The sequence below is a fragment of the Phascolarctos cinereus genome, unplaced genomic scaffold (assembly GCF_003287225.1).
Source record: "Phascolarctos cinereus isolate Bilbo 61053 unplaced genomic scaffold, phaCin_HiC Scaffold_5;HRSCAF=322, whole genome shotgun sequence".
NCBI classification, from domain to species: Eukaryota; Metazoa; Chordata; class Mammalia; order Diprotodontia; family Phascolarctidae; genus Phascolarctos; species Phascolarctos cinereus.
The window spans coordinates 447,832,418-447,858,813 of NW_027555958.1; the positions used below are offsets into that span (position 1 = coordinate 447,832,418).

The 26,396-nt window shown below is 50.3% G+C and overlaps 2 protein-coding genes across 3 annotated transcripts; one reads left to right on the forward strand and one right to left on the reverse strand.

Moving 5' to 3' along the window:
• Positions 1–384: 384 nt before the first annotated feature.
• Positions 385–2,742, reverse strand: P3R3URF (PIK3R3 upstream open reading frame). Of its 2 annotated transcripts, none has more exons than XM_078154557.1 (3): positions 2,501–2,742; positions 2,168–2,228; positions 385–476 (listed from the first exon to the last, which is right to left on the reverse strand). In XM_078154557.1, the coding sequence occupies exons 1-3, from the start codon at positions 2,697–2,699 to the stop codon at positions 470–472; spliced, it is 267 nt and encodes an 88-aa protein (XP_078010683.1). In that variant the 5' UTR covers positions 2,700–2,742; the 3' UTR covers positions 385–469. The 2 variants fall into 2 exon arrangements, with proteins under 2 accessions (XP_078010683.1, XP_078010682.1); XM_078154556.1 differs by having other exon boundaries at positions 2,471–2,742.
• Positions 2,743–13,579: 10,837 nt separating this feature from the next.
• Positions 13,580–23,616, forward strand: TSPAN1 (tetraspanin 1). The gene is made up of 8 exons (XM_020987640.2): positions 13,580–13,750; positions 13,919–13,983; positions 18,571–18,777; positions 19,140–19,214; positions 21,502–21,600; positions 22,146–22,286; positions 22,648–22,731; positions 23,043–23,616. The coding sequence occupies exons 2-8, from the start codon at positions 13,927–13,929 to the stop codon at positions 23,094–23,096; spliced, it is 717 nt and encodes a 238-aa protein (XP_020843299.1). The 5' UTR covers positions 13,580–13,750; positions 13,919–13,926; the 3' UTR covers positions 23,097–23,616.
• The last annotated feature ends 2,780 nt before the right edge of the window (positions 23,617–26,396 follow it).

The following is a 26,396-nucleotide window of genomic DNA, read 5'->3' on the forward strand; positions in this document are numbered from 1 at the left end:
GGACAGCAGTGGCAGCCTCTGCTCCTGCTCAGAGGACAAACAGAGCACTCTGGGACAGCACACTCCCACCTGCTGCAGCGGCTGTCAGCCTCTGCCTGGTGCTTCTGCACTCAGATCCCAGCTCATGCTGCTGGCGGAGCTCAGGCTGGCTGCCAGTGAGCCCTAGACCCTGGAGGAAGAGCAAATGCTCAGGGGTCAGAGGACCTGGGATCAAGTCCAAGCTTGGCCATTGCCTCCCTGAGATACATGCTCCAGGCCTCAGTTTCCTCTTCCCTTCCTCAGACAGCCTGCAGTTCAGTTCTGTGTTCCCCGAATCACCCCCAAAGGAAATAAGGAAGCTGAGACCAACAGGGCTGAAGTAGATATATTCAATGGCTGCTCCAAGGCTGGGTTTCTGTGTGGCCAAGTCACGCAGGAAACAAGGGTCTTTCCTCAGAAGAAGAGTGGTTTCCCCAGATGATACAGTTGTCTAAAGGCTGGAGAAGAGAAGGGGGAAGAGAAGGAGGGGAGGGAAAGGGAGGCTTCCATTACTTTCAGGAAATTTCTCCAAGTAACTGCCCCTGCCTCTGGGACTTTCCTCCCCTCCTATCCCTGCCATAGCAGTGTTGAAAACCCACTCAGACCAGAGCTTCCTGGAGGGCACAGCCATTTCCCCTCAGGTCTGGGGCTTCCTGAGCAAGGCTACATCTCCCCTCAGACTGAGTGCTTCTCTGAGCAGGGCTGCATCCCCCTCTCAGATCATAGCCTAGGGCAGGGCTATGTCCTTCTCTTAGATCAAGGGCTCCCCAAGACAGACCTTACATCCTCCTCTCAAACTAGGGGTTCCCCAGAGCAGGGCTGTGGACTCCTCTCAGATAAAAGGCTCCTTGAGAGCAGGCCTGTCTCTTTCCTAAAACTAGGGGGCTCCCCAGGGCAGAGCTGTGTTCCCCTCTCAGATCAGGGGTTCTTCCTGGCAGGTCTGTAAACCCCTCTCAGACCAGGGGCTCCTCAGGGCAGAGCTATGTCCTTCTCTCAGATCAGGGGCTCCCCAAGGCAGACCCTGTATCCTCTTCTCAAACTAGGGGCTCCCCCGGGCAAGGCTATGTTTCCTCCCAGACTGAGTGTTTCTCTGGGCAATACTGAATCCCCCCTCTCAGACCAAGGGCTCCACCTGGCAGGTCTGTGTACCCCTCTCAGACCAGGGGCTCCCCAGGGCAGAGCTATGTCCTTCTCTCAGATCAGGGGCTCCCCAAGGCAGTCCTTGTATCCTCCTCTCAAACTAGGGGCTTCCCAGGGCAGGGCTGTGGACTCCTCTCAGATAAAGGGCTCCCTGAGAGCAGGCCTCTCTCTTTCCTAAGACTAGGGGGCTCCCCGAGGCAAGGATGTGTCCTTCTCTCAGATCAGGGGCTCCCCAAGGCAGACCTTATATCTTCCTCTCAGACTAGGGGCTCCCCAGGGCAGGGCTGTGTTCCCCTCAGGATAGAACTGTGTCTCCTCTCAGATCAGGGGCTTGGAGAACATGGAAAATCAGAGCTGAAAAGACTGTTGGAGACCATCAAACTCAAATCCTTCCCTTTATAGATAAGGAGATGGCCTTGGAGCAAAAAGGATTTGACTGAGATTGCTCAGTGAGGCTAGGCCCAGCAGGGATGAGGCAAAGAAGCTGTGTCAGTGGGATGCAGAGAGCCCCAAGAATGGTGCTAAGGGTCCAGGGGCAGGGTGCTCGAGGGAGTCCAGAATCTCAGAACAGGAGAAGGGGCCTGCTCTGGGAGCTGGGAAGCTCTGGATTCAAATCCCAGCTGGGCCTTGGCTCTGAGAAGGAAACAAGGGCAGAGGGGCTGGCATGAACCTGAAATGTCAGGCAAGACTTCCTGGCAGAGGTGAGCTGAGGCAGGGAAGTTCTCTGAGCTGGGAGGAGTCTATAAATGGACAACCAGGTCCTCTACCTGCCCAGCCCCAGCCCCGGGGACACTTCTGAAAAGCTTTGCCTCCTCTTTTAACTTTGGTACCCACATGAGCCCTCTTGTCCGGGGCCTGTTCAGGAGTCACAAGCCTCAGAGGTCCCCTCATGGGCATCAGTGCAGAGTCTCTTGGGGGATCTAGGGAAGAAGCTGTCAAAATCGGGGTGGGGGGGCCTACTCCTGCAGGAGGACTGGGCCCTGAGCTGAATCTCAGCTTGGCTACTTACTTGCTATATGACCTTGTACCAGTCCCTTCCCTTCTCTGGACCTCAATTTCTTGCAAAATTTCTGTAAAATAAGAAGGGGGAAGGGTGTTTAAAGAGCTGGTCTCTCTCAAGGTCTTTCTTCTGGCTCTAAATCTGATCCTATCCTCTGATCTCCAGGGTCCCTTCTGAGTATCCCCCTGGATGTGCCAAGCTGGAGGTCATGACCAAGCTGAGCACCTGTCTGCCCTTGCCATCCCCCCTCCCTCCTTCCGTCAGTCCTCCCTCCATCCCTCCACAGCCTGACCATCCCACGCTCTCACACACCCAGGGGCTGATGAGGAAGGAGCCACAAACCGGAGCTGGAAGTTAGTAAATTGGCAGCGTTCCCACACTGGGTCCGGTACCTCGGCCGGCTGGGCTTGAACATTCTCTGGGGTGTTGTTCTCAGTCGGAGGCGACGGAGACGAAATCGCCGCCTGCCCAGGCCCTGGCTGGGATAGCGGGAGCCCAGGCCCCGGGGCCGAGGGGCACGAGCAGGGCGTAGAGGGCCCATCCAGGCCAACAGCTCCCAGCAACTACCTTCTCAGACTTTGCTGCAGCAGGGGACACAGAGGGGGTCTATGACACGGGGCTGCCTACATAAAGGATGGGCGGGGAAAGTGACCCTGGCCTATCCCCCCAAGTTACACTCCTCAACCTCTCCCAAGGTCATCTTGGCCAGGCCCCTGCCTCAAGGTTGGATTGTGCCCCCCTGGCCCTCTGGAGAAGCTTCCTGCCCCGCAACCCCAGGACCAGGTGAACTTCATTCACTCCTACACTTCTTCACTCAAGCATCCTTCTATTCATTCATTAACTCATTTACTCATTCACTCACACCCATTTCTTAATTCACACCTTCACTCACTTACTCCCATGCATTACTTTTTTTTTTTAACACACATTTATTATCTCTCTTCTCTCTACTCATTCCCCATTAAACAATTAAACAGACAAATCAGCCAGAACCTCACAACAAACACACAGGGTCCAGCAGAGCAAATTCCTGTGTTGACCATGTCCAAAAGTACATGCCTCATTCTGTATTTTAGGTTCATCACCAGGACCATGACACAGCTCCACCAACAATGCATCAGTATGCCTATTTTTTTCCACAATCCCTCCAACATTTATCATTTTTCCTCTTGTGTTATCTTTGCTGGTCTGATGAGTGTGAGGTAGAACCTCAGAGCTGCTTTAATTCGCATTTCTCTATTTATTAGGGTGTGGGCATCTAGGTGGTACAGTTGGATAGAATGCCTGGCCTGGAGTCAGGAAGACTCATCTTCCTGAGTTCAAATCTGACCTCAGACACTTACTAGTTGTGTGACCTTGGGCAAGTCCCTTAACCCTGTTAACCTCAGTTTCCTCATCTGTAAAATGAGCTGGAGAAGGAAGCGGCAAGCCACTCCAACATTTTTGCTAAGAAAACCCCAAATGTCATCAAAAGAAGAGTGAGACACGACCGCAAATGATCAAACAACATTTTTTAGTGAGTGGGAACATTTTTATATGGTTATTGATAGCTTGGATTTCTTCCTTTGAAAATTGCCTGTTTGTATCCTTTGACCATTTGTCTACTGAAGAATGAATCTTAAGTCTTACAAATTTGAATCAATTCTTCATATATCTTGGATATCAGAAGTTTTTCAGAGAAACTTGTAGTAACGATTTTTTTTCCACTGTTCCCGTTCTCATTTTAACTGCATAAGATTTGTTTGTGCAAAAAGCTTTTCAATTTTATATAAACGAGATCATCTATTTTTGTCTTATACAATCCATTCAATCACTAGTTTGGTCATGAATTCTTCCCTTAACCATAGATCTGAAAACTAAATAACGTGTACCTCTAATTTACTTATGATGACACCTTTTATGTCTAAGTCATGGATCCATTTGGAGTTTGTCTAAGTATGTGGTGTGAGATGCTGGTCAATATCTAGTAACTGCCAAAATGCTTTAGAGTTTTCCCAGAAGTTTTTGTGAAAAAACAAGTCCTTCTTCCCCCCAGTAACTGGAGTCTTTGGGATATTGAACACTCTGCTACTATGTTTGCTTCTGTACCGTGCGTATCTAATCTGGAAATTGACTTCTCTATTTCTTTCTTTTTTTTTTTTTTGGCTAGGCAATGGGGTTAAGTGACTTGCCCAGGGCCACACAGCTAGTAAGTGTTATATGTCTAAGGCCGGATTTGAACTCAGGTCCTCCTGAATCCAGGGCCCGTGCTCTATCCACTGCACCACTTAGCTGCCCCGACTTCTCTATTTCTTAACCAATACCAAATCACTTTTAATTGTAACTGCTTTGTACTACAATTTGAGATCCACTTCTGATAAAACATCTTTCTTTTCCATTTCATTTTCATTATTACCCTTGAGAATCATCTTTTTTTATTCCATATAAATTTTGTCATTATTTCTCTAGCTTTACAAGATAATCCTTTGGTAATTTCATTGGCACAATACTGAACGAGTGTTTTAATTGTATTTTCATTTTAGGTATTGTCATTTTTATTATATTGACTCAACCTGAACATTTAATATTTCTTCAGTTATTGAGATCTGTCTTTATTTCCTCAAAGTATTTTATAGCTGGACACATATAGTTCCTAGATATGTATCAGCCCTACCAAGTTCATGTCCAAAGGCAACATGAGTTTTTCTGTTGAGCTGGAATCCTGAAGGACCATTCCTTGTTCCTCAGTGCATCCGTGCTATGTTGGCTGTCAAACCTGGCCTAGATTCGAACTCCTAAATTCCTATGGCTCACTATTCTGGCCTTTGAAATTCCCATTGTTGAAAACTCCACTCCTAGTACCTAGAACAGAAAAGAATGAACACAAAGGCCAAGGAACCCCCATTTCTCAGCAGCCATATGGTCTCAGACGAGGAAGACTCCTACAATCCTTCCCCTTGGAATGTGGTTTATCAAACACCATCACCCCAACCAAGGTCAGCTGATGACAATAAAGCAAAGAGTGTCAAATAGCAGCGAAGAGAAGGTGGTCAAAGCTGAAGGGCCTTTTTGAGCGGATCCAGAACCAATTAAGAACATTCCTTTTACCACTTGAGTTAGCTGACCAGAACCATGCATGCTGCCTGCATGTCCGTGCATGCTCCAATCTGTCCAAGGCACTTACATCCCCCACCTCTCCCAGAAGTAGCTCACTGATATCCTCCTTATGGAGGAGTGTCATCTCAAAGGATCTGAATATGGACCAGACTCTCATTGTACATATGTCTAATCTTGCTTTCAGATAGATATTATTGAGTACAATGAGTAAATGTCCATTTATTCCTATGCTTTCTAATGTTGTGGTGTGGTTTGGTTTGTGTGTGTGTGTGTGTGTGTGTGTGTGTGTGTGTGTGTGTGTGTGTTTTAACAGAAATGGCAGTTGGGTTTTATCAACAAGCCTTTTCAGAGTCTATAGTTATTACGTAATTTTTATTATTATTGACATGATTTATCATATTTATAGTCTTTCGTATGTTGAACCAACCTTGATATAAATTGAATCTAGCATAGTGCTTAATCTTTCTAATATGTTGCTATAGCCTATTTGCTAATATTTTATTTAAAAATTTTGCCATGATGGTCGATAATGATATATTATGTTAATGATTTGTAATATATAATGAAGAATAATAATCCATAATTTTCTTTTTTCTATTTTGTCTCTCCCTGGTTTAGGTATCAAAACCATATTTGCATTATAGGAAATTTTGGAAAAAATTGTCTTTCCGTATTATTGAAGACAGGCAGCTAGGTGGCACAGTAGATAGAATGCCAAGCTAGAATCAGGAAGACCTGAGTTCAAATCTGGCCTCAGACACTTACTAGCTATGTGACCCTGGATAAGTTACTTAACCCTGTTGGTCTCAGTTTCCTCGTCTGTAAAATGAGCTGGAGAAAGAAATGGCAAACCACTCCAGTATCTTTGCCAAGAAAACCTGAAAGGAGGTCACAAAGAGTCAGACAGGACTGAATATCACTAAACAACAAATTATTGAAGATAGCTTATATAACATTGCAACTTACTGTTCTTTGAATTTTTCATATAGTTCACTTGTAAATCCATCTGATCCTGACTTGTTCAATTTCTTTTTCAGTTATTATGTTATCTAAATAGTTTATTTATTGTCAGATCTATGAATAGGGAAAGAGTTCGTGACCAAAGAAGATAGAGAAGTCCACAGGAGGTCAAATGGATAATTTGGGCTACATAAAATTCAAAAGTATTTGCACAAACAAAACCAATTCAGCCAAATTAGAAGAGAAGTAGGAAACTGGGTCACTACTGGATGTTTCCAGCTACTGCTGGGCTCTAGTTCTAGGTCAGTCCCAAAGTTTACTCCTTACCCCTCAGGACATCAGTGTTGGGTTGCTGCAACACTCAAGCTGAATTCTACTCCTAAATTGCTAAGGCATGGATGCTCTGCTTCCTCTACCTAGAATAGAAAAGCATAAATGAAAGGGCCAAGAAGACCCCATTTCTCTCCTCAGAGACGGAAGTCTCCATAGATCTTCCCTTACACCATTGGCTAACCCCTCACATCACCAGGGTTCAGTTGAAAATAATGAAAGCAAAGACATGGACAGTGCTGACTCAAACCTTTTGGAAGAGGCTAACAGTTCTGGCTACACAGCCAGTTGAAAAGGACTCCTCCCAACTATGCAATTAGTCAACTGGAAACAGTTACAGAATGTCCACACATGCTCCAGTGTCTCTCCAAGACACTGCCTTTACCTGCCATGATTCCCCCAGAAGAAGCTCTCAAGTGGAGAGATGCCATCTGCTCTCAAGAGTCTTCCACATGGAGACACACACCATCTGAGGCACCATGAGCATGTGCCAGATCCCCATTACAATTTTTTCCCAAAAAACCCCCCAACTCCTAGATTTATTTATCCATTCAATAGGGTTGGCTTTTCTTTTAATTTTATTAACCTCTTCTTTAATTTTCATAATTTCTACTTTGTGGCTTAGTTGGGTTTTTTTGACTTGTTGTTGTTCAAGTTTTTTTTTTTCGCTGTGTGCTCATTTTATTGATTTGTCCTTTCTGTCTGTTATTGATGAAAGTGTAGTATTTATTTCTTTAAAATGTATTTATTTAGAGGTAAACTTTCCCCTAAGAACTGCTTTAGCTACATTCCATAAATTTTGATATGTTGTCTCATTACTGTGATTTCTTTAATGATATTATATACTGTTTCTATCTAAATATCCTTTAACTCACCAGTTCTTTAGTTATTTAGTTTCCAATTATTTTTTAATTCTCTCCTCAAGCACCCTTTACTGAATATAATTTTTATTCTATTGTGACCAGTAAGTGATATGTTGAGTATTTCTACTTTTTTACATTTTTAGTTAGGTCTCTATGCCCCAATATATGGTCAATTTTTGTAAAGGTGCTTTGTACAGCTTTCTATTCTCATTCATTAATTGCCAAGAGACCTATCATCTTTAATTTTTCTAAAGTTCTACTCAGGTCCTTACCATCTTTTTTGTTTATCTTTTGGTTAGATTTATCTAGGTTTGAGAAAGGTACTTTTAGGTTCCTCACTATTATGGTTACCTATGTCTTCCTATTTGATTAAGTTTTCATATAAGTATTTATATGCTATGCTTTTCTGGATAAAAATGAAGCATCAATATTTCTTGTTATCTATAGTGCCTTTAAGCATAATGGACTTTCCTTGCTTATATCCTTATTATATCTATATTTATTAGCCTTGGTACTTCTCCTTATCACCACCCTCTGTCTCTCTGACTGGAGAATGAAGCCATAAACTCCAGAGTCTCCTTTTAAGAAGAGAGCTCAGCTCAGACTTCTCGTTTATCACCTGGCAGTGCTTACTTTGGGATTTTCCTGACTTTTCTACCAGGCCTTTCTCCACTTCCCCTCCATCTTTTCAGCTTCCTTTTGTGTATTGTCTTGCCTCAATTATATAAGCTTCTTGAGGGAAGGAAATGTCTTTCATTTTTTTTTTTGTATTTATATCCTCAGTTCTTAGCATAGCGCCTGGCACGTAGTAGATGTTTAATAGATGTTTATTTAGTCTTTAGCCTGAACTGAAATTATGATTGTTATTCCTGCTTATCTGAGTTTAGCTGGAGCATAATAAATTTTGCTCTAGCCCATCATTTTTACTCTATGTGAATTTTTATGTCTTCATTTCTTTTAAGCAATATATTGTTAGATTCTGTTTTTCAATCCACTCTGCTGTCCTTTTCTGTTTTATGGGTGAATTCATCCCATTCCCATTCTCAGTTATGATTGTCAAATGTGTATTTCCTTCTATCCTGTCCTTTTCAGCTTTTCCTCTCTCTATTTTCACCCCCCCTCTTTTCAAATAAGGTGATAAGAGAGACTCGTTCATTTCTTCACTCATTGACTTGCTCATTCACTCACTCACTCAATTTATTCCTTCATTTCCTTGTTCATTTATTCATTTAGTCAGTTAACAAGCATTTGTTAAACACTTACTATATGCCAGGAAATGTGTTAAGTTCTAGGGATACAAATACAAGCAAAAAGAAATAGTCCCTGCCTTCTAGGAGCTTATATTCTAATGGGGGAAGACTACACATAAAAGAAAGCTGAAAGACTTATTCATTGACTCATTCATCTCTTCATTCACTCACCCATCCATTTATCCATTCTCTCTGGAATTGATTGCATATCATGTGAGACACTGGCAAAGGACCACCTAGCAAGGTGTGCCGGAATCAAAAAGGGCACTGTGCCCTGCAGTAGCTCAAAAAAAAAAAGTGAGACGTGCCAGTTTAGAGACATGTCCACTCCAGATGTTCATGTGGACTATTTGTACCCAACCTGTGGTAGAGCCTTCTGAGCTCATATTGGTCTGATCGGCCACAGTCAGACACATGGCATTTGACACCAACATAGTGATGTCATTTTGGTCCTCTTCGAGAAGGAATTACAACAACCATCTAATTCTGTCACTCACAAGCACCTACTATGTGCTGGGCACTGTTCATCCACTGACTTCTTTGATCCACCTGACTCCTTCTTCCCTCTCTGAACCTGGAAGCAATCCCAGCCCCAAACTCGTGGGATAGGAAGGTAGTCAGAGGACATCTACTCTAACCCTCTCCTCTTTTAGATAAAGAAACTAAAGCCACACAAACCAGATCCTCTGATTCCATTTTCCACTGTACTCCCAAACCTACCCAAAGTCTAATTAAACTTGAATCAAGTCTTCTGGCTTCTGGGCCGCTAGGTGGTGCCACAGTACAGAATGCTGGGTCTGGAGTCAGGAAGACTCTTCTTCCTGAGTTCAAACTTGGCCTCAGACACTTTCTAGCTGCGTGACCCTGGGCAAGTCACTTGACTCTGTTGGCCTCAGTTTCCTCATCTGTAAAATGAGCTGCAGAAGGAAATGGCAAACCACTCCAGTATCTTGGCCAAGAAAACCCAAAATGGGATCATGAGGTGTCAGGCGTGACTGAAAATGACTGAACATTATGTTAACATAATGACAGAAAATTGTTAATACCAAATTTACTTGCCACTCCCTTAATGATCCTAGTAATCTCAAAATTCCAGTAATGTCTTTACATTCCTACTCTTAAGATATTACTCTTGATTAGGTTATGCTGAACCATACCCTAAATCCCCCCTCTCCAAGATTTTATCGTGTAAAGGAACTGAGCTTAATCTGGATCTCAGTTTCTAATGCCCTTGCCCACTTCCGTTGGGACTCATGGCATGAAGGGCAAAATAGCCAGAATAAAGTGACTTTCCTTGCCTGGATTGCCAAGGGTCACAGGGTCTCATGACCAGGCCTTGCTACTTCATATTACCCTCCTCCCCCTCTCCTCCTAAAGGTATAAGAAGCTTTTGCTTGGAGTTGGTAAATCCATTGTGCTCTGCACTGGTGGGATATCCCACAGAGTGGCAGGTTTGCTACCATGTTCCCTCAATTAAAAACACTTCATTCCTCAACTCATGGATTTGATTTATTTTAGGACTTGACACCCCTCACCGCCCATATTCAGTTAGTTGCCATATTGAGAGGCCAGTGGGGACAGAAGGATGGGCCTATAGCCACTTACTATCTGTCTGATGGTGACAAGTCACTTACCCTCTGGCTGCCTCAGTTTCCTCCCATGTAAAAAGAGGAGGTTGGACTTGACCTCCAAAGTCCCTCCCAGCTCTAAATCTCAGATCCTCTAACCTTATCATTTTGAACTTCACAGCATCTCTTGAATCCACTCACAAAGTCACCACCCTAGTGCAGGCACTCAACACTCCTCACCTGGACTGTTTATTGCAATAACCTCTCCTGATTGGTCTCCTAGTCTGTCTCCACTCCATTCCTTCCTCCACATCTCTGCCAAAGTGATTTTCCTTAAACACAAGTCCTACCAGGCCGTCTTCTTCTCGAGAAGCTCCCTGGGACCCTCACGCCTCTAGATAAAACCCAAATTCCTCTGGTTGGCATTTAAGGTTCTTTTCACCCTGGCTCCAGCCTTCCAAGCTGATTCCACATGACTCATCTTCACCCAATCTATGCTCCAGCCAAGAGTGGACAACTATTATTCCTCACATACCATCTCTCCCCTCCTTACTTTTGCTGAGGCTGTTCCTCCAAGCCAGGAATGCACTCCCCCTTCCCTTGAAGGCTCAGATCTAGTATCTCCTCCATTAAGAGGAATTCCTCTCCATTGTCAATGACCCTGTCCAGTATCACACAGATATCTCCAAGTGCCCAGCTTTTGCTTATCTGTGAATACACACTTATCTCATTAAGCTCTGTGAGGGCAGGGACCGAGTCTTCTTTGAGTCTGGGTCCCCTTCATAAGGCTCTGTGCCTGGCTCTTGGAGGGCCTTAAGCAATGTTTGCTGGTGGATTGATTGTACCTGAAAAGGGCAAATCAGGCTGCACCCTCTCTAGAGGGTAGAGCTAGATTGGGGAGGTCTGGTGTGCCAGGATCAGGAATTCTGCTTGTGCCTTTCTGCAGTAGAGAGCTACCAGAATTTTCTGAGGAAGACTAGGTCACAGACTCATGGAGGAAGGTGACTTGGGCATCCTGTGAAGGATCTAGTGAAGGAAAGAGCAGAGTTGGAGTCTGGGGCCCCAGTCAAATGCCAGCTTTGCCACTGACTTGTTTGATGCCCCACTTTCAGCTTCCTGTCTGGGATGCCTGTGTTAAAATGAGGGGGATTGCCTCCATGTTCCCTAGACCTTTGCTCCAACTCTTTAGGATAGATTGGAATTTGGGGGAGGGTATTGCCTGTCAGGAGGAGAGGGAAATGAGGGTGGGAGCAATGTAAAGCCCATAGCACCAACCCCCAGAGACAAGACGGAAGCTTGGCTGGTTTGTGGAGGGCCGCTCTGGCCAGGTGGCCACTCTTCCTTTGTTATCTGCAGGATCTGGACACCTCCTGCCAGCCTGGCTAGACTTGGTGGGTGGAGGTGGGGGCGGGAAAGAAGACCTCTTGCTCCCTATCCCTTGCCCAGGCTGGCTTGCCAGGGGAGTAGAGGATGGGCATTTGTGTCTTCTGGCTTAGGGAGTCCTCAGGTGCATTGCAGGATCATCTGTGACTGCCTCCATCTGTGCCCGGCTCATGGGGTTCCTGTGCATCCCTGCATGTTATTTTCTTATGGGCATGCGCTGATGACCGGCCACCTGTCTCTGTAACCTCAGGGCTTTGTGTCTCCCAATCTGTCCCTGTCCTGTTGAGTCTCTCTGTGGTGTGTGTGTGTGTGTGTCTGTGTGTAGGGAGGGTGTTTGGAGTGGGAGTGGAGCTGAGTGGGGGTCTCTGTGTATATTGGAGGGGGAATCTAGTCAGGACTACAAGCTGTTACTGGGTGTCAGGCACTGTGCTAAGCTCTGGGGATACAAAGAAAGGCAAAAAACAGTCTTTGCCCTGGAGGAGCTCACAGACTAATAAGGGAGCAACATGAAAGCTAAGTACAAACAAAATGTGGACCAGATAAATTGGAGATAATAAACTGAGGGGTGGAGAAGGAAAGAGGGTAGGAGGAAAGGAGAGAAAGGAAGGAAGGATTTAAGTGCCTACTGTGTGCCAGGCACTTTACAAATGATAGCTCACTTGATCCTTACGACAGCACTGGGAAGTAAATTATTATTATCACTATTTCACAGTTGAGGAAACTGAGGCAGACAGGTTCAATGATTTGCCCAGGGTGGCACAGCTGGTAAGTGTCTGGGGGATGGTGGAGGATTTCTTATAGAAGATGAGGGAGGGCACTGAAGACATCAGGATAGCCAGTGAAAATGCTCCTAGTCCCTATAGGCAGGGGCTTGTGTGAGGAAGTCAGTGCTGCTGGATCACAGAGTTAAGTGTTAGTGAGTCAGGTGTAAGAAGACCGGAGTGGGGTTGGGGGGAGCAGCTCATTAAGCATTTTATATTTGCTCTTAGAGGTCATAGGGACTCGCTAGGGTTTTAGTAGTAGATGACGTGTCAGACATGTGATTTAGGAAGATCGCTTTGACCACTGATCGGAGGATGGGCTGGAGAGACCATTAGGGGTAAGGTGAGGAAAGCCTGTACCGGGAGGAACCATGTCAGAAGTGGAGGTGGTATGTGAGGTATGTTAGGAAGGTAGAATTGTATGTCTCCATGTTGCTATCTTTGGGGTGGAGAAGGTGACAGGGTAGGGATCTGTGTGTGCCTGAGCAGGGTGTCTGGGCAGTGAGTGTTTGGAGATGTCTGTGTATCTTGGGGATCTGAGTGTGGCTGGGTGGTGTGTCACTAAGTGTGTCAGCAAAGGTGAGGGACAGGATTCTATGTACGTATGTGTGTTCAGGAGCCCAGTGAATCTGTCACCTGAAAGAGTGAGTGAGGTGTCAGTGGGGGTCAGCAGGCCCAGTTTCTCACCCCTGCTGAGATCTCACAGTGCGACCTCAAGAACGTCGTTGTCCCACTCTGGGCTTCCATTTTCCTCTCCCGACTGAGGAAATTCTGTCTTGCTTGGCTACGAGGCCTTCTGCTAACGGGACTGGGAATCTCAGGACTCAGAGCTGGGAGGGATGGGAGCAGTCATTCGCACCCAAGCTGTCCTTTTCTACCTAGGGAAACTGAGGAAGCCGGTAGAAGAGAAGCGACCAGTCCTGGGTCACACCACTAGCGTGCCGCCCGACCTCTATTTCCCCCTCCGCGCAACGGGTCGGTTGCTGAGTGCTGCCGATTGCCAGGACTGGCCATAAGGGAACCCCGCGCCCCGCGCCCCGCGCCCCGCGTCCTGCGCCCTGCAGCTGGCCAGGCCGGATGGTCAGGCCTTACGCCACAGGCCCAGGGCAGTAGGGGGCAGAATGCGTCTGGAGCCCAGCTCCAGTCTGGGCGGGTCGGGGCGGGTCGGGGCGGGACTGGGCGGGGTCCATTAAAAGCGGCCTTGGGCGCGAGATTGCTCAGGTGAGCCGGCGCGGCCCGAGAGAGTAGGACCTCTTATACTTCAGCGTGCTGTCCCAGGCTGGTCTCTAGAGGTGTCGGGTCCAAGCCCCTGCCCCGGTGCAGTGCCTGCTCCCACCCTAACTCCCGACCCCAGCTGTCGCCCCCCGGGGCACCTGACCAGGTGCGGGGACGGGAGAGGAGACGGGGAGCAGCTGCTGGAGCTGAGGGCAGGGGCGGGGGTGGGGCGAACAGCGGGGGGGCTTGGGGCATCATGGAAGATGGGGGAGGGGGATGGTCTGGGAAGGGGCCGCCCCACCCACCCACTAACCGTCCCCTGCTCTGCCCCTAGGAGCCAAGATGAGTTGCTTTACCTTCCTGAAGGTCACCATGGTTATCTTTAACCTCCTCATCTTTGTAAGTCTTAGGGGCTGGGGGTAGGGGAGGGGTTCTTCCGAAGCGAGATCCCATGGGGCAGAGGGACGGGAAATGCCCGACGCCCTCCTCCCAGGGCTCAACTTCCCTGCTCTGACCTCTAAGGCAGGTGGCATGAGTGAGAAGGAGGAAAGATGTGCTGGAGGTTAAAAGTCAAGTCCGGCAACCTGGAGGGGCCGACCCCCCACCTCAGGGCAAGAGCCGTGGAATCCTAGAATCCTGTTCTTAGAGCTGGAGGGTCTGCGGGGACCTCTGAGATCAGGGGTCTGACAAGACAGGGGAGGGAAGAGAGTTTCAGAAGTTCGAGTTGGGAAAGGGCAAGTTCCAGCTCTAACTATCCAAGTCTGTCAGTTTCCTCTTCTGCAAAATGGGATCATTGAACTTGATCTGCCAACCTTCCCTCAGCAATGGGAGCTGTAATTAACGCCATTATCACGGTTAGAGGGGAAACTGAGGGCTGGAGGGCACTGGGACTTGGCCAACTTGAGGGGAAGGATGCTGAATGCTAACAGGAAAGCCTGAATTAGGCCTTCTGGAGAGTCAGATGAAGGGTTCATTCACAGCAGCAAGTGTAGCCTCTTAGTTTTGTGGAAGGGGAAATGACTCCATGGCTATACCCTTCCCCCAGAGCTTTATCTCCTCCTCCCCTGTCCCCTTCCCCCATGCTCCTATGGAGTCCAGAGGATAAACCATGGGCCCTGTCCTCTCCACTGAGCTGGGGCATGTGGCTAGGACACTGGGGGCAGGTACCTGAAGGAGGGGAAAGGGTCACTAGAGGCGGGGGAGGGGGCTGGAGAGAGGAGGAGGAGGGAGGGGAAGGTTGAGCTCCCCTAAGGGACCAGAAGAACTTCTGTTATGGGGAATTGAGGAGGGGAAGGCAACACTAAAGCTGAGCAGAGGCACCAAAGTTGGCTGGGGTGGAAGGAGAAAACAGGCAGGCTGGAGGCGATGGCTGAGAACCTTGAATGCCACAGGCACTAGCATAGGCTCCATCCTGTAGCCCCTAATGCCACCTCCCTCAGCAAAATTACTTTGGCAAGATCGGAAAGCATAGACTGTAGGGAACGGTCCAGGCAAGAGGTGATCACAGCATCCTAGAAATATTGGGGAGGGAGAAGGGAAAGAGTCCACCATGCGGTAATGAGCTCCCTGTGACCAGAAGGGCTTGAGACCAGAGGACTCCCCATCCCCGCTTCTATCTGGGGGTACAGGTGAGAGGGTTGCTATGGTAAACAGGGGTTTGGACTTCAGTACCCCTGAGTGTTCTGAGGTGGCAGCTCATTGGCTCCACAGACCATGGCAACCGTTTGCATGTGGGGGGCAAGGGAGAGGGAAGAATTGGGGCATCATAAGCCCAGGAGGAGAGCAAATGTCCTCGGTTCTGTTCAGAAATAAGGGAGTTGGGAGAAAGTCCGAGTTTAGATTAGAGGGGGCATGATGATGGATGATGCTTTCCTTTGGGCCCCCTCGGATCTGAGGTGTGGGCATGACATCTGGGTAGAAATGTGTGTTGTGGTGGGAAAAAACCCAATTTCTGAGTCAGGGGAGCTGGGTCGGAAGCCTGCTTCTGGGACACGGCCACCCATGGTCAAATCCTTGAGCAAGTCACTTCTTTGTGGGCCTCAGTCTCCTCATATATAAAATGGGGGCATTGACCTGGATGATTTTGAAGGTTCCTAGCTAGTCTAAGTACTTCTTCAATCCTCGACGTTGGGTATTTGACAGGCATTTATTAGGCGCTTACTCTGTGCAAGCTTATCTGGGAACTCAGGAGGCTGGACATAGAGATTTGAGAATCATTGGCAGAGAGGACACAGGATCATAGATGTTAAGCCAGTAGGGATCTCAAAGAACACTAAGTCCATCTCCCTCGTTTTAGAGTTGATAGAAACTGAGGCCTTAGAAAGGTTTAAAAGATTTGCCCAAAGTCACACAGGAGGGATTTGAAACCAGATCTTCTGCCCCAAAATCAAGCCTTCTTTCCACTATCCTCTGCTGCCTCATGAGTTCACCAAGAAAGATGAACTAGTGGGAGAAGAAAAAAAAAGTCTTGGGGGACATGCCCAGTCAAGGAGTGGGAGAAAAATTCAGCAAAGAAGACTGAGAAGGAGCGGTCAGACAGGTAGGAGGAGAAACAGGAGAGACACAATTATCACTGAAAGAAGTAGTAGCCAGAAAGAGAGACTAGTTCAACTGGGTCAAAAACTGTAGAGAGGTCAAGCAGAACGAGAAGGCCCAGGGTGTGAGAGGCAGGCACTGACGGCAGCAACTGAAACAGCATTGATAAGCTGGGGCTAGGATTCGAGGCCCCGAGAAGGACCAGAAGGCATGGCAGGGGGGTGAGAAGAGAGTAGAGGAAGTGGAGGCCATGAGTGCACAGATGGTGAGAGTGGAGGGAGAGGTGCTGAGGACTTGAGGGGATGTTAGGATGGAGGGGAGGTTTTTTTAAGGTTAGGGGAGACCTTGGAATGTTTGTAGGCAGCAGTGAGGGGCAGGGAGGATAAGGGACGGTGAATGCTCCCCTGATTGCTGCAGAGAGGTCCCAGACAATGAGGGGGGAGAAAAGGTCATTGCTAGGACATTTCTAAAGTTGAAGGGAGAAGCCTGGGAGGGCAGCGGGCATAGAAACTGGGCTGCTGGAGCTAGACATGGCAGTGTGAGGTGAAGAAGTAGAGGCTGGCAAGGGATCAGGGAAAAGGGAAGAAAAGGAGCTGCCTTCTCAGGCTCTGGGAGGAGGAAGAGGAGTCGGCCTGAATCTGGCCAGGCCCCGGGTGTCTGGGTGTGTCTTGGACTGGACACCACTCCAGAAGCCCTTCCCCCCCCCCATGACTCCTCTGCCTGACATGGCCAGGGTTGGTCCTGATGTGTGAGTGGTCAGCTGAAAGGGGGAGCCAGAGGAACGGCCCAGCTTTCTGTTTCTGTAACCTCACCATAGTCCTGTAAGGAAGGCAGGCAAGGCAGGCAGGTGTCACTGTCCCCACTTTACAGATGAGGAAGCTGAGGGACCCTGGTAGGAGATAGAGCCAGGATCTGAACCCTGGGCTTCCATTTCTCACATTAATGTGTTCACCTCTCAGTTGTATCGGATCTCTTGTGACTGTGACCATGTCAGGTGGGATGGAGTTGGGGAAGAGAAGCCTCAGCCAGGGCACTATAGGAGACAGGGCAGAGCAATGGGGCAGCTCTGTCCTCACCTGCCAGGCAAGGGAAGCACTGTAGAGATGGGGGCAAGGGGCCTCAGCTTGCCTGTGCCCTCAGGGAAGGCTTGGGAATAGATCAGCGCCCTTCTGGGGTTCTGGCCTGTCCAGGGTTAAAAGCAGATCCGGTTTGCCCTGAGAGCTAGAAGGGAAGAACAGGATTCCTGGCTCCCTTGAAACTTGACCCCGTCCCTCTTGGTTCTTTCCTTTCTCAGACAAATATGTCTTAATCCAGCTCTGGGCCCACCCAGATAGTGCCTAGGCAAACTTCCTCCTGCCACCAGCTTGAGCTCAGGTCCCCAGAACCTCTTCCCCACCTCCCTGAGGAGATACAACTCTGAGTCTGGGAGGGTCCTCCCCTTCTCCAGATCCCCCACTGGAGCTGGGCTTCAATTTCCCTAACTGTACAGTGGGGGCAGCCAGGCAACCACTTATGTACATAAGGTGCTAATCTGGGCTTGAGGTGTGCCATGGAAAAGGGAAGGCGTGGGTTTGGTCAGTGGGCCAGTTGCCCAATCTTGGGCCAATAGCTTCCTCTTTCTCCATCTCAGTGTCAGGTTAATCGAACAGAAGCACCAGGAGAAGACCCTTCCAATGCCCTGAGCCCAACCCTCCCTCCCTTGACTGAAGCCTGGAAAGAAAAGGGAGTGACTCAAGGTTTCACTATGTGGAGAGCTTAAGACAGGGCCCCTCCCACTACAGCACATTTGACCTTGGGCCAGTCACTTAAACCTCCATTTCCTCTTCTGTAAAATGGAGATAATAGGTACAGCTTTCCATACTTTAATGGTTATTTTGAGCCAAGTGAACCTTGAAGAATTCTAGATTTGGGAACTTGGATTATGGAGGACAGAGATAGGATCTGAACCCACATCTTCTAATTCCAAGCCCTGAAGTCAGGAGGACCTGAGTTCAAATCTGGCCTCAGACCAAACACTTGACACTTACTAGCTGTGTGATTCTGGGCAAGTCACTTAACCCCAATTGCCTAAAAAAGAAAAAAAAAGAGTTAACCTAGGCAGCTAAGCAGTGGATAGGGTGCTGGTCCTGGAGTCAGGAAGACTTGAATTCAAATCTGACCTCAAATACATACTGGTGGTGTGACCCTGGGCAAGTGATTACATCTCTGTCTGCCTCATTTTCCTCAACTGTAAGACGGGGATAATAATAATAATACCCTCAGAGCTCTCTGGTTTCCCTTGTGTGAGCCTGGAGGGGTGTAGGAGTCTGGAGGATACTGGAGACCCCCCTAGGTCGCCTCAGGCCAGCTTTGGGAAGGGGGTAGAGGTGAGCTGGAGCCCTGCCCCTCCATCCCAGAGGTGCAGGAGGCTGGCCTGGGCCTCCCCTCACTCAGACCCCTTTCTGCCCCCAGCTCTGTGGTGGAGTCCTGCTGGGAGTGGGAATATGGGTGTCTGTGGACAGCCCCTCCTTCCTGAAGATCTTTGGGTCGGTGTCAGCCAGTGCCATGCAGTTTGTGAATGTGAGCTACTTCCTGATTGCTGCAGGCTGTGTCCTGCTGGTGCTCGGCTTCCTAGGGTGCTACGGGGCCCACAAGGAGAGTAAATGTGTGCTATTAATGGTAAGGACCCCCAGCCCCAGAGCCCCACACAGACCTTTAGGATAACATCCCTCCCCAACCATGGCCCAAGACCCCACCTCCTTCTACCTCTAGGCTCATGGCCCCCTAGTCCCAGTGCCCAAGCTTGCCCCTGGGATAGCCTCACCCTATACCCCAAGCCCAGCGGCTGTTGGGGGCCATTCCGTATCAGACGGTGGAGATGGGTAAGAATGCTCCTGCCTTGCTGGCCTTTAGGGGGCTAGTGAGTGGGCATCTGTCCGGGCTCTGTGCTCGGCTCTCCAGATTCGCCTAGACCCCTCCCCTCCCACTCCATCTCCTTAACTCTGTGATCCCCCTCCCTCTCTGTGTCTTGCTTTCCCCAGTTTTTCTCCATCCTCCTCATAATATTCATTGCTGAGATTGCTGCTGCTGTGGTAGCCCTGGTCTACACCTCGCTGGTGAGTTGGGAAGGGAAGCTGGTAGGGAAGGGGAGAGTAGATGGCTCAGCAGGGCTAGGGAAGGCGCCTGGGGACAGCACCAACTCTGAGAGAGAATAGAAAGAGGCCTGGAAGATCATCTAGGCCAGGCCTGTCGTACTGTAGACAGGAGCCCCAAAGTGGGGCTAGGATTTGCTTCGGGCCTCCCAGTTAACAAGCAGTGAGCTGGTTTTGAACCCAGCTCCTTTGCCTAAATATCCAGGGCATCCAGCCAGGCAGGTGGCCTCTGAGGGGCCTAGGTGGGGGGTTAGACCCAGCCCTGACCACCGTATGTGACTTTGGACAAAGCTCAAGGTGCTCAGAATGTGTAGCCAGAGGAGAAGAGACTTAGGGGCAAGGCACCTGAGAGCCAGGCTCTTGAGGAGGGAAGACCAGCTTCATTTTGCTTGGCTGGCTCCAGCTAGCAGTACTAGCAACAATAGGAGTGAGGGGGAGGTTGCTGCGGGGCCTCTGAGATCCCGTTCATCTCTGAAAGTCTTGGACTCAGTTTCTCCATCTGTAAAAGGAAGAGGTTAGACCAGCATCTGGCTCCTTTAGCTCCATACACCAGAGATAAAAAAAACTCCTCAGAGGGGGCAGGGTGGGGAGTGAAGGTCAGAGGCTGGATCCGCTACCTGCCTCCTCAGCTGGAACTGACTGTTTACTAGGTGACCAGTCACGGGGGCCAAGGGAAATATAATTCATCAAATATTTGCCAATGCCTCCGACAGAAGGCTGTGCCCCACTCTGGGCGTGCAAGGTGTCCTTGGGGCCTGCTAAGACAAGGACATGGGGCCCTGTCTTCAGGGAGCTCGCACTCTGCTTAGGGGAAAGATCTGTCATCCCCAAACCTCCGAGAACAGCTGAGCATCAAACTACAAACTTCCCAGGGGCACAGCTCTGAGAAGAAGAGAGGAGGGAGGAGGGAGCTGTGTGTGTGTGTGGGGGGGTGCCAAGCTAGGCCGGGAGGACCATTTGGGGACTCAGGCTTGGAAGGAAAGGTGGACCAGGGGTTCCAGGAAGAGAGTCACAGCAAGGTTGGGAAGGAGCAGGGGAGGCCGTGGTGAGGAGACAGATTTCCCAGGCCTGACTTCTCTCTAGGGCAGACTCCACACTCATCCTCCTCTGTCCCCTTCCCTCATTATCTCTTTCAATTCATCTGCCAGCCATTTATTAGGCCTCTACTGTGGGCCTACTCTGTGCTCAGGTACAGGCCCCTGTCCTTCAGGACCTCAGATCAATGGCGGAAGGGCATGAGCCCCAAGTTCACACGCCATGTCAGAGCATCACGTATCATAGGCAAGAAAGCGAGTGCACGAGAGATTAGCAAATACAGGGGCGTGTGCCACCTCAGACACTTACGAGCTGTGTGCCCTTGGGTTCTGGGTAAGGCACTTGACCTCAGACTCAGCTTCCTTGACTATGAAATAGGGATAAAAACAGCACCTACCTCTGAGGGTTATTGTGAAGATAAAAGGAGGTGATTTTTGTAATACACTTTGCAAATCTAAGAGCTCTGTGTAAGTGCTAGGTATTATTATTACTGTTATTAATAATAATGATGATAGCTAATGTTTACAGAGGGCCTACACTATGTGCCAGGCACCGTGCTAAGCCCAGGAGGAATAAAGAAAGGCAGAAGAGAGTCCCTGCCCTCAGGGAGCTCCCAGTCATGTGAAATAAGGCTGGAAGGGCAGGCTTGGAGCCTGGTGAAGGGCTTTAATTGCTAGGAAGTTTGTATTTGATCATCAAGGCAGCAGGGTGATCCTGAGGCTGGCTGAGCCAGGGAGAGATAGGGTCAGACCTGTGTATTAGGAAGATCACGTAAAAGCCTGGTTGGGAATCAGCAGTTGAAGGAGAGAGGAGCTTCCAGGCCCAGGGGAGCAAAGGGTGCAGAGACCCAAGGCGAAGTCTGTTTGCCATGAGTGGGGAGGGGGCTCAGATAAGCCTAGAAGGGGAGAGAGGTGCCAGGTCGTAGGGGGCCATGGATGCTGCGCAAAGGAGTTTGAACTTCACTTAGTACATACAAGGGAACTATCGAAGATGTTTGAGCTGAGGAGAAGCAGGCCCAGATCTGTGCACAAGAAAGTCTGTGACTGCTGGATTGTGGGGGGAGAGCGTGGAGGTGGGATGCCTGTTAGGCAGTGGACACGTTCAGCAGGCAGAAGGAGATAGGGCCTGCGCCTCGGGCAACAGACAAGGCAGATGTAGCCGGACAGGGACAGGGCTAGGCGTGGGAGGTGACAGCCAAGGACCTCTCTCTTTCTAGGCTGAGAACCTGCTCAATGCCTTGGTTGTACCTGTGATTAAGAAGGACTATGGCCAACAACCAGACATCACCCAAGTGTGGAACAGCACCATGGAAGGGGTGAGTGAGGTGCCCTGCTCTGAATGTGTATGGGGAGTGGGAGGGACACAGGCCCTGCCCTCGGGGAGCTCCTGGCTCGAGGAGGACACAGCCCTGTCAGTGCTGGGGTGTACCCAGAGTGGGGGGGCACAGTTCTGCTCTGGGGAGCACCCACATTGAGGGGCACAGCTCTGCTCCGGGGAGCATCCACATTGGGGGGCACAGCTCTGCTCCGGGGAGCACCCACATTGAGGGGGGACAGCTCTGCTCTGGGGAGCACCCACATTGAGGGGGACAGCTCTGCTCTGGGGAGCACCCACATTGAGGGGCCACAGCTCTGCTCCGGGGAGCACCCACATTGGGGGGGCACAGCTCTGCTCCGGGGAGCACCCACATTGGGGGGCACAGCTCTGCTCTGGGGAGCACCCACATTGGGGGGCCACAGCTCTGCTCCGGGGAGCACCCAGACTGAGGCAGACACAGCTCTTCCCTCAGGGAGCCCCTTGGTCTGAGGGGGTGAGCATAGGCTCCCTCCCCAGGCCCTGACTGGCCCTTCCTTTCCTCAGCTCCATTGCTGTGGTTTCAACAACTACACAGACTTCACAGACTCCCCATACTTCCAAATGTACGGTGACTTCCCCTCATTCTGCTGTGCCAATGACACTGTCTCTTGTTCTAAAAATATGGCCGAGCAGTCCAACATCAAGGTAGGAGAGAGGGCAGCCTCTCTTGGGGCTTTTCCTCGGTGGTGCCAGGGGGCTCCTGAAGATTCTTGACCAGAGGAGGGCCAGGGCAAGATCAGTGAGTGTGACAAGTCAGGCAGGAGGTGTTATTGCTGCCAAAGTCCTGCTGGATGGTCAGGAGGGTCTGGCCTGGGGGTGGAGCAGCTGGAAGAGAGGGAGGCGGCAGCCCTGGAGGAGTCAGGATGGGGCGGGTGCCCAGCTATGAGAAGGGAGGGAGGAGATGAGGCCTCTGAGGGAGACTGAGGCGATGGGGGTGCTTAGGGCTGGGGACAAGTGGCTGACCCCTGAATCCTCCTCCTTTCCCCCATCCTTCCCACTCCCGCAGGGCTGTTTTGAGCAGCTCTTGCAAAGCATTCACACCAATGCGGCTGTCGTGGGTGGCGTGGCTGCTGGCTTTGGGGCGCTAGAGGTGAGGGCTCAGCATGGACTGGGCTGGGCAGGGCGGGGAGAGGGTCCCGGCACCCACTTACGCACTTCTTATCCCCCCACTGGTTGTAGCCAAGGGCCCTGCCTGGTCCTTGTTGGGGCAGAACCAGTGGGCCTAGGAGGCTTCCTGGAGAGGGTGGGCTTTTCTTTGGGTACTCTTAAGGCCAGAGAGGGGGTAGTACATGGTGGGGGAAGAAGAAGGAAAACAAGCCTCCCTCCCTCCCTGGCATTGTACCTTGTCCCCTGAATGCCCCCGCTCCACTCAGCCCACTCTCTCTCTCCCTCTCCCCACAGCTGGCCGCCATGATTGTGTCTCTGTACCTGTACTGCAAACTGGACAAAGCCTGATGCTAAGCACTGGGCGGGGTGAGGGCGGGGGGAGGGGGGGTTGTGTGTGTGGCTGTGAGTGCAGATGGACCAGCCCCACTGGGCAGAGCAGACTCCTACCAGGCCCACCAGTAATTACTAGGTGCTGGGAAGGACACACAGATCCAAGCTTTGGTGATCCCCAAATTGGTGGCTGAGGCAGTTTGGGGGATCCCAGCCAGCTCCCCATCTCCCCAGGTGCTGCATCTTTCCCAAGTCCCTCCTCCTTCATTGCTCCATTTGGGGAAAGGGCCCAGGGCTACATGAAGGCTCTTGGGAGTCAGAGCAGCCCTGGCACTCTGGGGAGGGTAGACCAGAGGCCCAGCTCACCAGGTACAGGCCTCAGGGCTAAGCTCACCCTCTATGCAGACCTCACCCCTTAGGAGCCAAGGACTTAGGAAGGGAAGGGGAGCAGCAGACCTGGTTGGGGAAGGGGGAGTGGGTGCACTGGAGGGAGGGCCAGGTCTTGTGATTGTACAAAAATAAAGATTTTTTTTTTCCATTTGCCAGCCTGGCCTAATCGCCAGAGGGAATATTGGGAATGAATTAACTAGGGTGGGATAACTGGGATGTTGTCCCAAGATGCTAAAACCTGGAGGTGCCCATAGGAACTTCGTGGGGATGGCATGCTTCTGCCTCCCCCTCAGCCCTCCCAGCCGCATAGCCAAGCTTCCACTAAAACCACCTCCCATCATGCCAGCCATAAACATTTTTATTACGGTGTGGCTACTCTTATCCTGGAGCCTGGGCTCCCACCTTTCCAGCCCAGCCCAGGAAATACTAAAATGTGGAGGAAGGGAAACCCAGGATTTGGAAACAACCCAGGTTTGAATCCTAGCTTGGCCACTTTCCTGAGGTCTTTTCCCCCAAAGGATTTCAAACTGAAAGGAAGCGTCATACTGTTTATCAGTTCAACCCTTCCATTTTGCACATGGGGAAACTGAGGCAAGACAGGTACATCCAAAATCATGCCAGTAGGAAGTGGCAGAAAGATGGAAGGGAACAAATATTTAAGTGCCTACTACATGCCAGGCACATGATGTGTAAGCAAATGTTTTCAGTCCTCACAACCACCCTGGGAGGGAGGTGCTATTATTATCCCATTTTATAGATGAGGAAACAGAGGCAGACACTGCTGACCTCGGCAGTGGGGAGCAGTCTGTCCTTGGACCATCAAAATCCAATCCTAGTCACTCTCAGGACCAAGGGCTTGGTCCTCAGAGGGTGATTCATTCCTTTCCCATTAGAAAAACCCAGAGAGCTCACTCCTTTTTGTGGCTGAAGCTGGGGGTTGACTGCTGGGGTATGGGCCTGGCCAGGTAGGTGACAAAGTGTTGAGAGTGGGAGGGACCCACTGGCATCCTCTCCACCTACCTGTTCCTTTTTTCTCCAGGTCAGGTTCCCAGGGAGACTTTGGCCCCAGCTGGCCCAGCTGCCTGGCCTCCTCAGGGCCTGAGCATTGAGCTGGAACACCATTAAAATACCGGGCCGGCTAAGCCCAGCTTGGCTCTTACCCCACCCGGGCATGGCTGGGGTTTCCTGGGCAACGGAGAAGCTGGTCCCTTTGCTGAGTGCTTTATAACTCCCTCTCCTGGGGCTGAACTGGGAGCGGAGGGCACCGAGCCTGCTCCATTCCTGGGACACCCAAGAGAGACCCCATTTCCAGGGTGCCTGGGGGCTGCAGCTCAGAGCTGCCTCCTCCTCGGAGTTTGCTGGGCTTGGTGAGGGGCTGACCCAAGGAGAAGAGGCTTTGGTCGCAGGAAGGTCACAAGCGGCCACCGTTACCCAGCGACAGCCCAGCTGGCCTGACCGGTTCTCCCATCTTGGCTGTCAATTTGTCTGTCTCTCTGGCTTTGTTTCTCTCTCTTTCCCTCACTCTGTCTCTGGTCTCTGGCTCAGCCTGTCTGGTTTTCTCCCCTGCCTCTCTGCCCACTCTGTTCTCACTCTGATCTCCTGGTTCTGTTTTTTCCCTCTACCCTGCCTCCCCTTGCCCCTGCCAAGGAATGGGGTCAGGGGAAGTCCCATTTTGAGGGGCTGCTCAGAAGGGAGATTCTCTTCTTTTGTCCCTACTGCACAAGTCCCCTAGCCCACGTCCTTGAGCTCAAAGAGGGCTGGCCCAGGACCAGAGTCATGTGAAGAGACACAGGGGGCCTGGCCTACAAGAAGTCAGGGGCTTGCACCACTCTCCCTCCCCACCCCCCAGCCTGCCAGATGGGTCTGGTGCCAGGAGCTAATTTGCCTGAGGTTTGGCAGGCCCACGAGCAACCTGCTTCTCCCCCACTCCGCCCCAAACACACAGGTGCCAGGGTGTTGCAGGACATGGAGTGGGTGGAGTGTTTGCCAAGGGCTTGACTTGATGGAGGATAGAGGGGAGGGAAGGGGAGGGTGGAAGGAGACCTAGTCTGGGAGGAAGGTGCAGCCCTGGTCTTTCCTCGGAAGGAAGGGCTGCCCCCACCGCAGGGCAACTGTTTGGTCGGCGGGTTGAGGCTTCTATTAGGAGACTGATTGAAGGCCTTCTCCAGCTCTCTAGGCTACCTCTGTGTCTCTTGATACATCTAGCACTGCGCTTGGCATCCCACCTCCCCAGGAATGTGGTCTTGGGGGGCCCAGCCAGCCTGTCTACAGCTGTCCATCTTACCTCTGTGGACATGCCATCCCTTTTCCTCCTGTTACACCTTGAACTTGAGACTTGAGTGAAAAAACCTACCTGGGAGGGGGAGGGGCGGGGAACCAGAATCGAGAGTGACCCCAGATAGAGCCAGACTCTGATGCAGCAACACGTTGATTCCTCTGTCTTTAGAGATCATTGTGTCCACCCTTCTCATTTTACAGGTGAGGAAACTGAGGCCTACCATTGGTAAAGGTTGCCCAAAGCCACCCACCTAATTAAGGGAGTAGTCAAGACCAGAACCCAGGTGTACTAGTTCCCAGCCCAGGGGCCTTTCCTTTACACTGAACTCCCTCCTCCTAAATGAGGGGGGTACACCGGGGTGGAATGTTCAAGGTACCCCAAGACTCCTTAGCACCATCCAGTCATGTACATTGTACAATATCCATGGCTAATGGTCCTCCAAGGACCTCTTGGCAATTTCCCCCCATGGTTCTTGGTTCCACCTTCTAAGGCCATGACATCCTGATAGCTGCTTGAAACCACAATCCCCTTTGCCTCTTCTGCCGTGCCCCCCCCCCATTTTCTCCAGGATAACACCCACAATCTTTTCAACCCATTGTCCTATCACACAGTTACTGCCTACCCTCCTTTGGAAATTCCATCTTCCCCTA

What these genes read in the sequence shown, in the direction of transcription:
- P3R3URF (XM_078154556.1), bottom strand. Translation starts at nt 2,699, where the DNA reads ATGGGCCCTCTACGCCCTGCTCGTGCCCCTCGGCCCCGGGGCCTGGGC. An exon ending in CCTTCCTCATCAGCCCCTGG is followed by an intron (nt 2,229 to 2,470) that starts GTGTGTGAGAGC and finishes CTTATTTTACAG; the next exon opens with AAATTTTGCAAGAAATTGAG.
- TSPAN1 (XM_020987640.2), top strand. Translation starts at nt 13,927, where the DNA reads ATGAGTTGCTTTACCTTCCTGAAGGTCACCATGGTTATCTTTAACCTC. An exon ending in GTAAATGTGTGCTATTAATG is followed by an intron (nt 18,778 to 19,139) that starts GTAAGGACCCCC and finishes TGCTTTCCCCAG; the next exon opens with TTTTTCTCCATCCTCCTCAT. An exon ending in CCCTGGTCTACACCTCGCTG is followed by an intron (nt 19,215 to 21,501) that starts GTGAGTTGGGAA and finishes CTCTCTTTCTAG; the next exon opens with GCTGAGAACCTGCTCAATGC.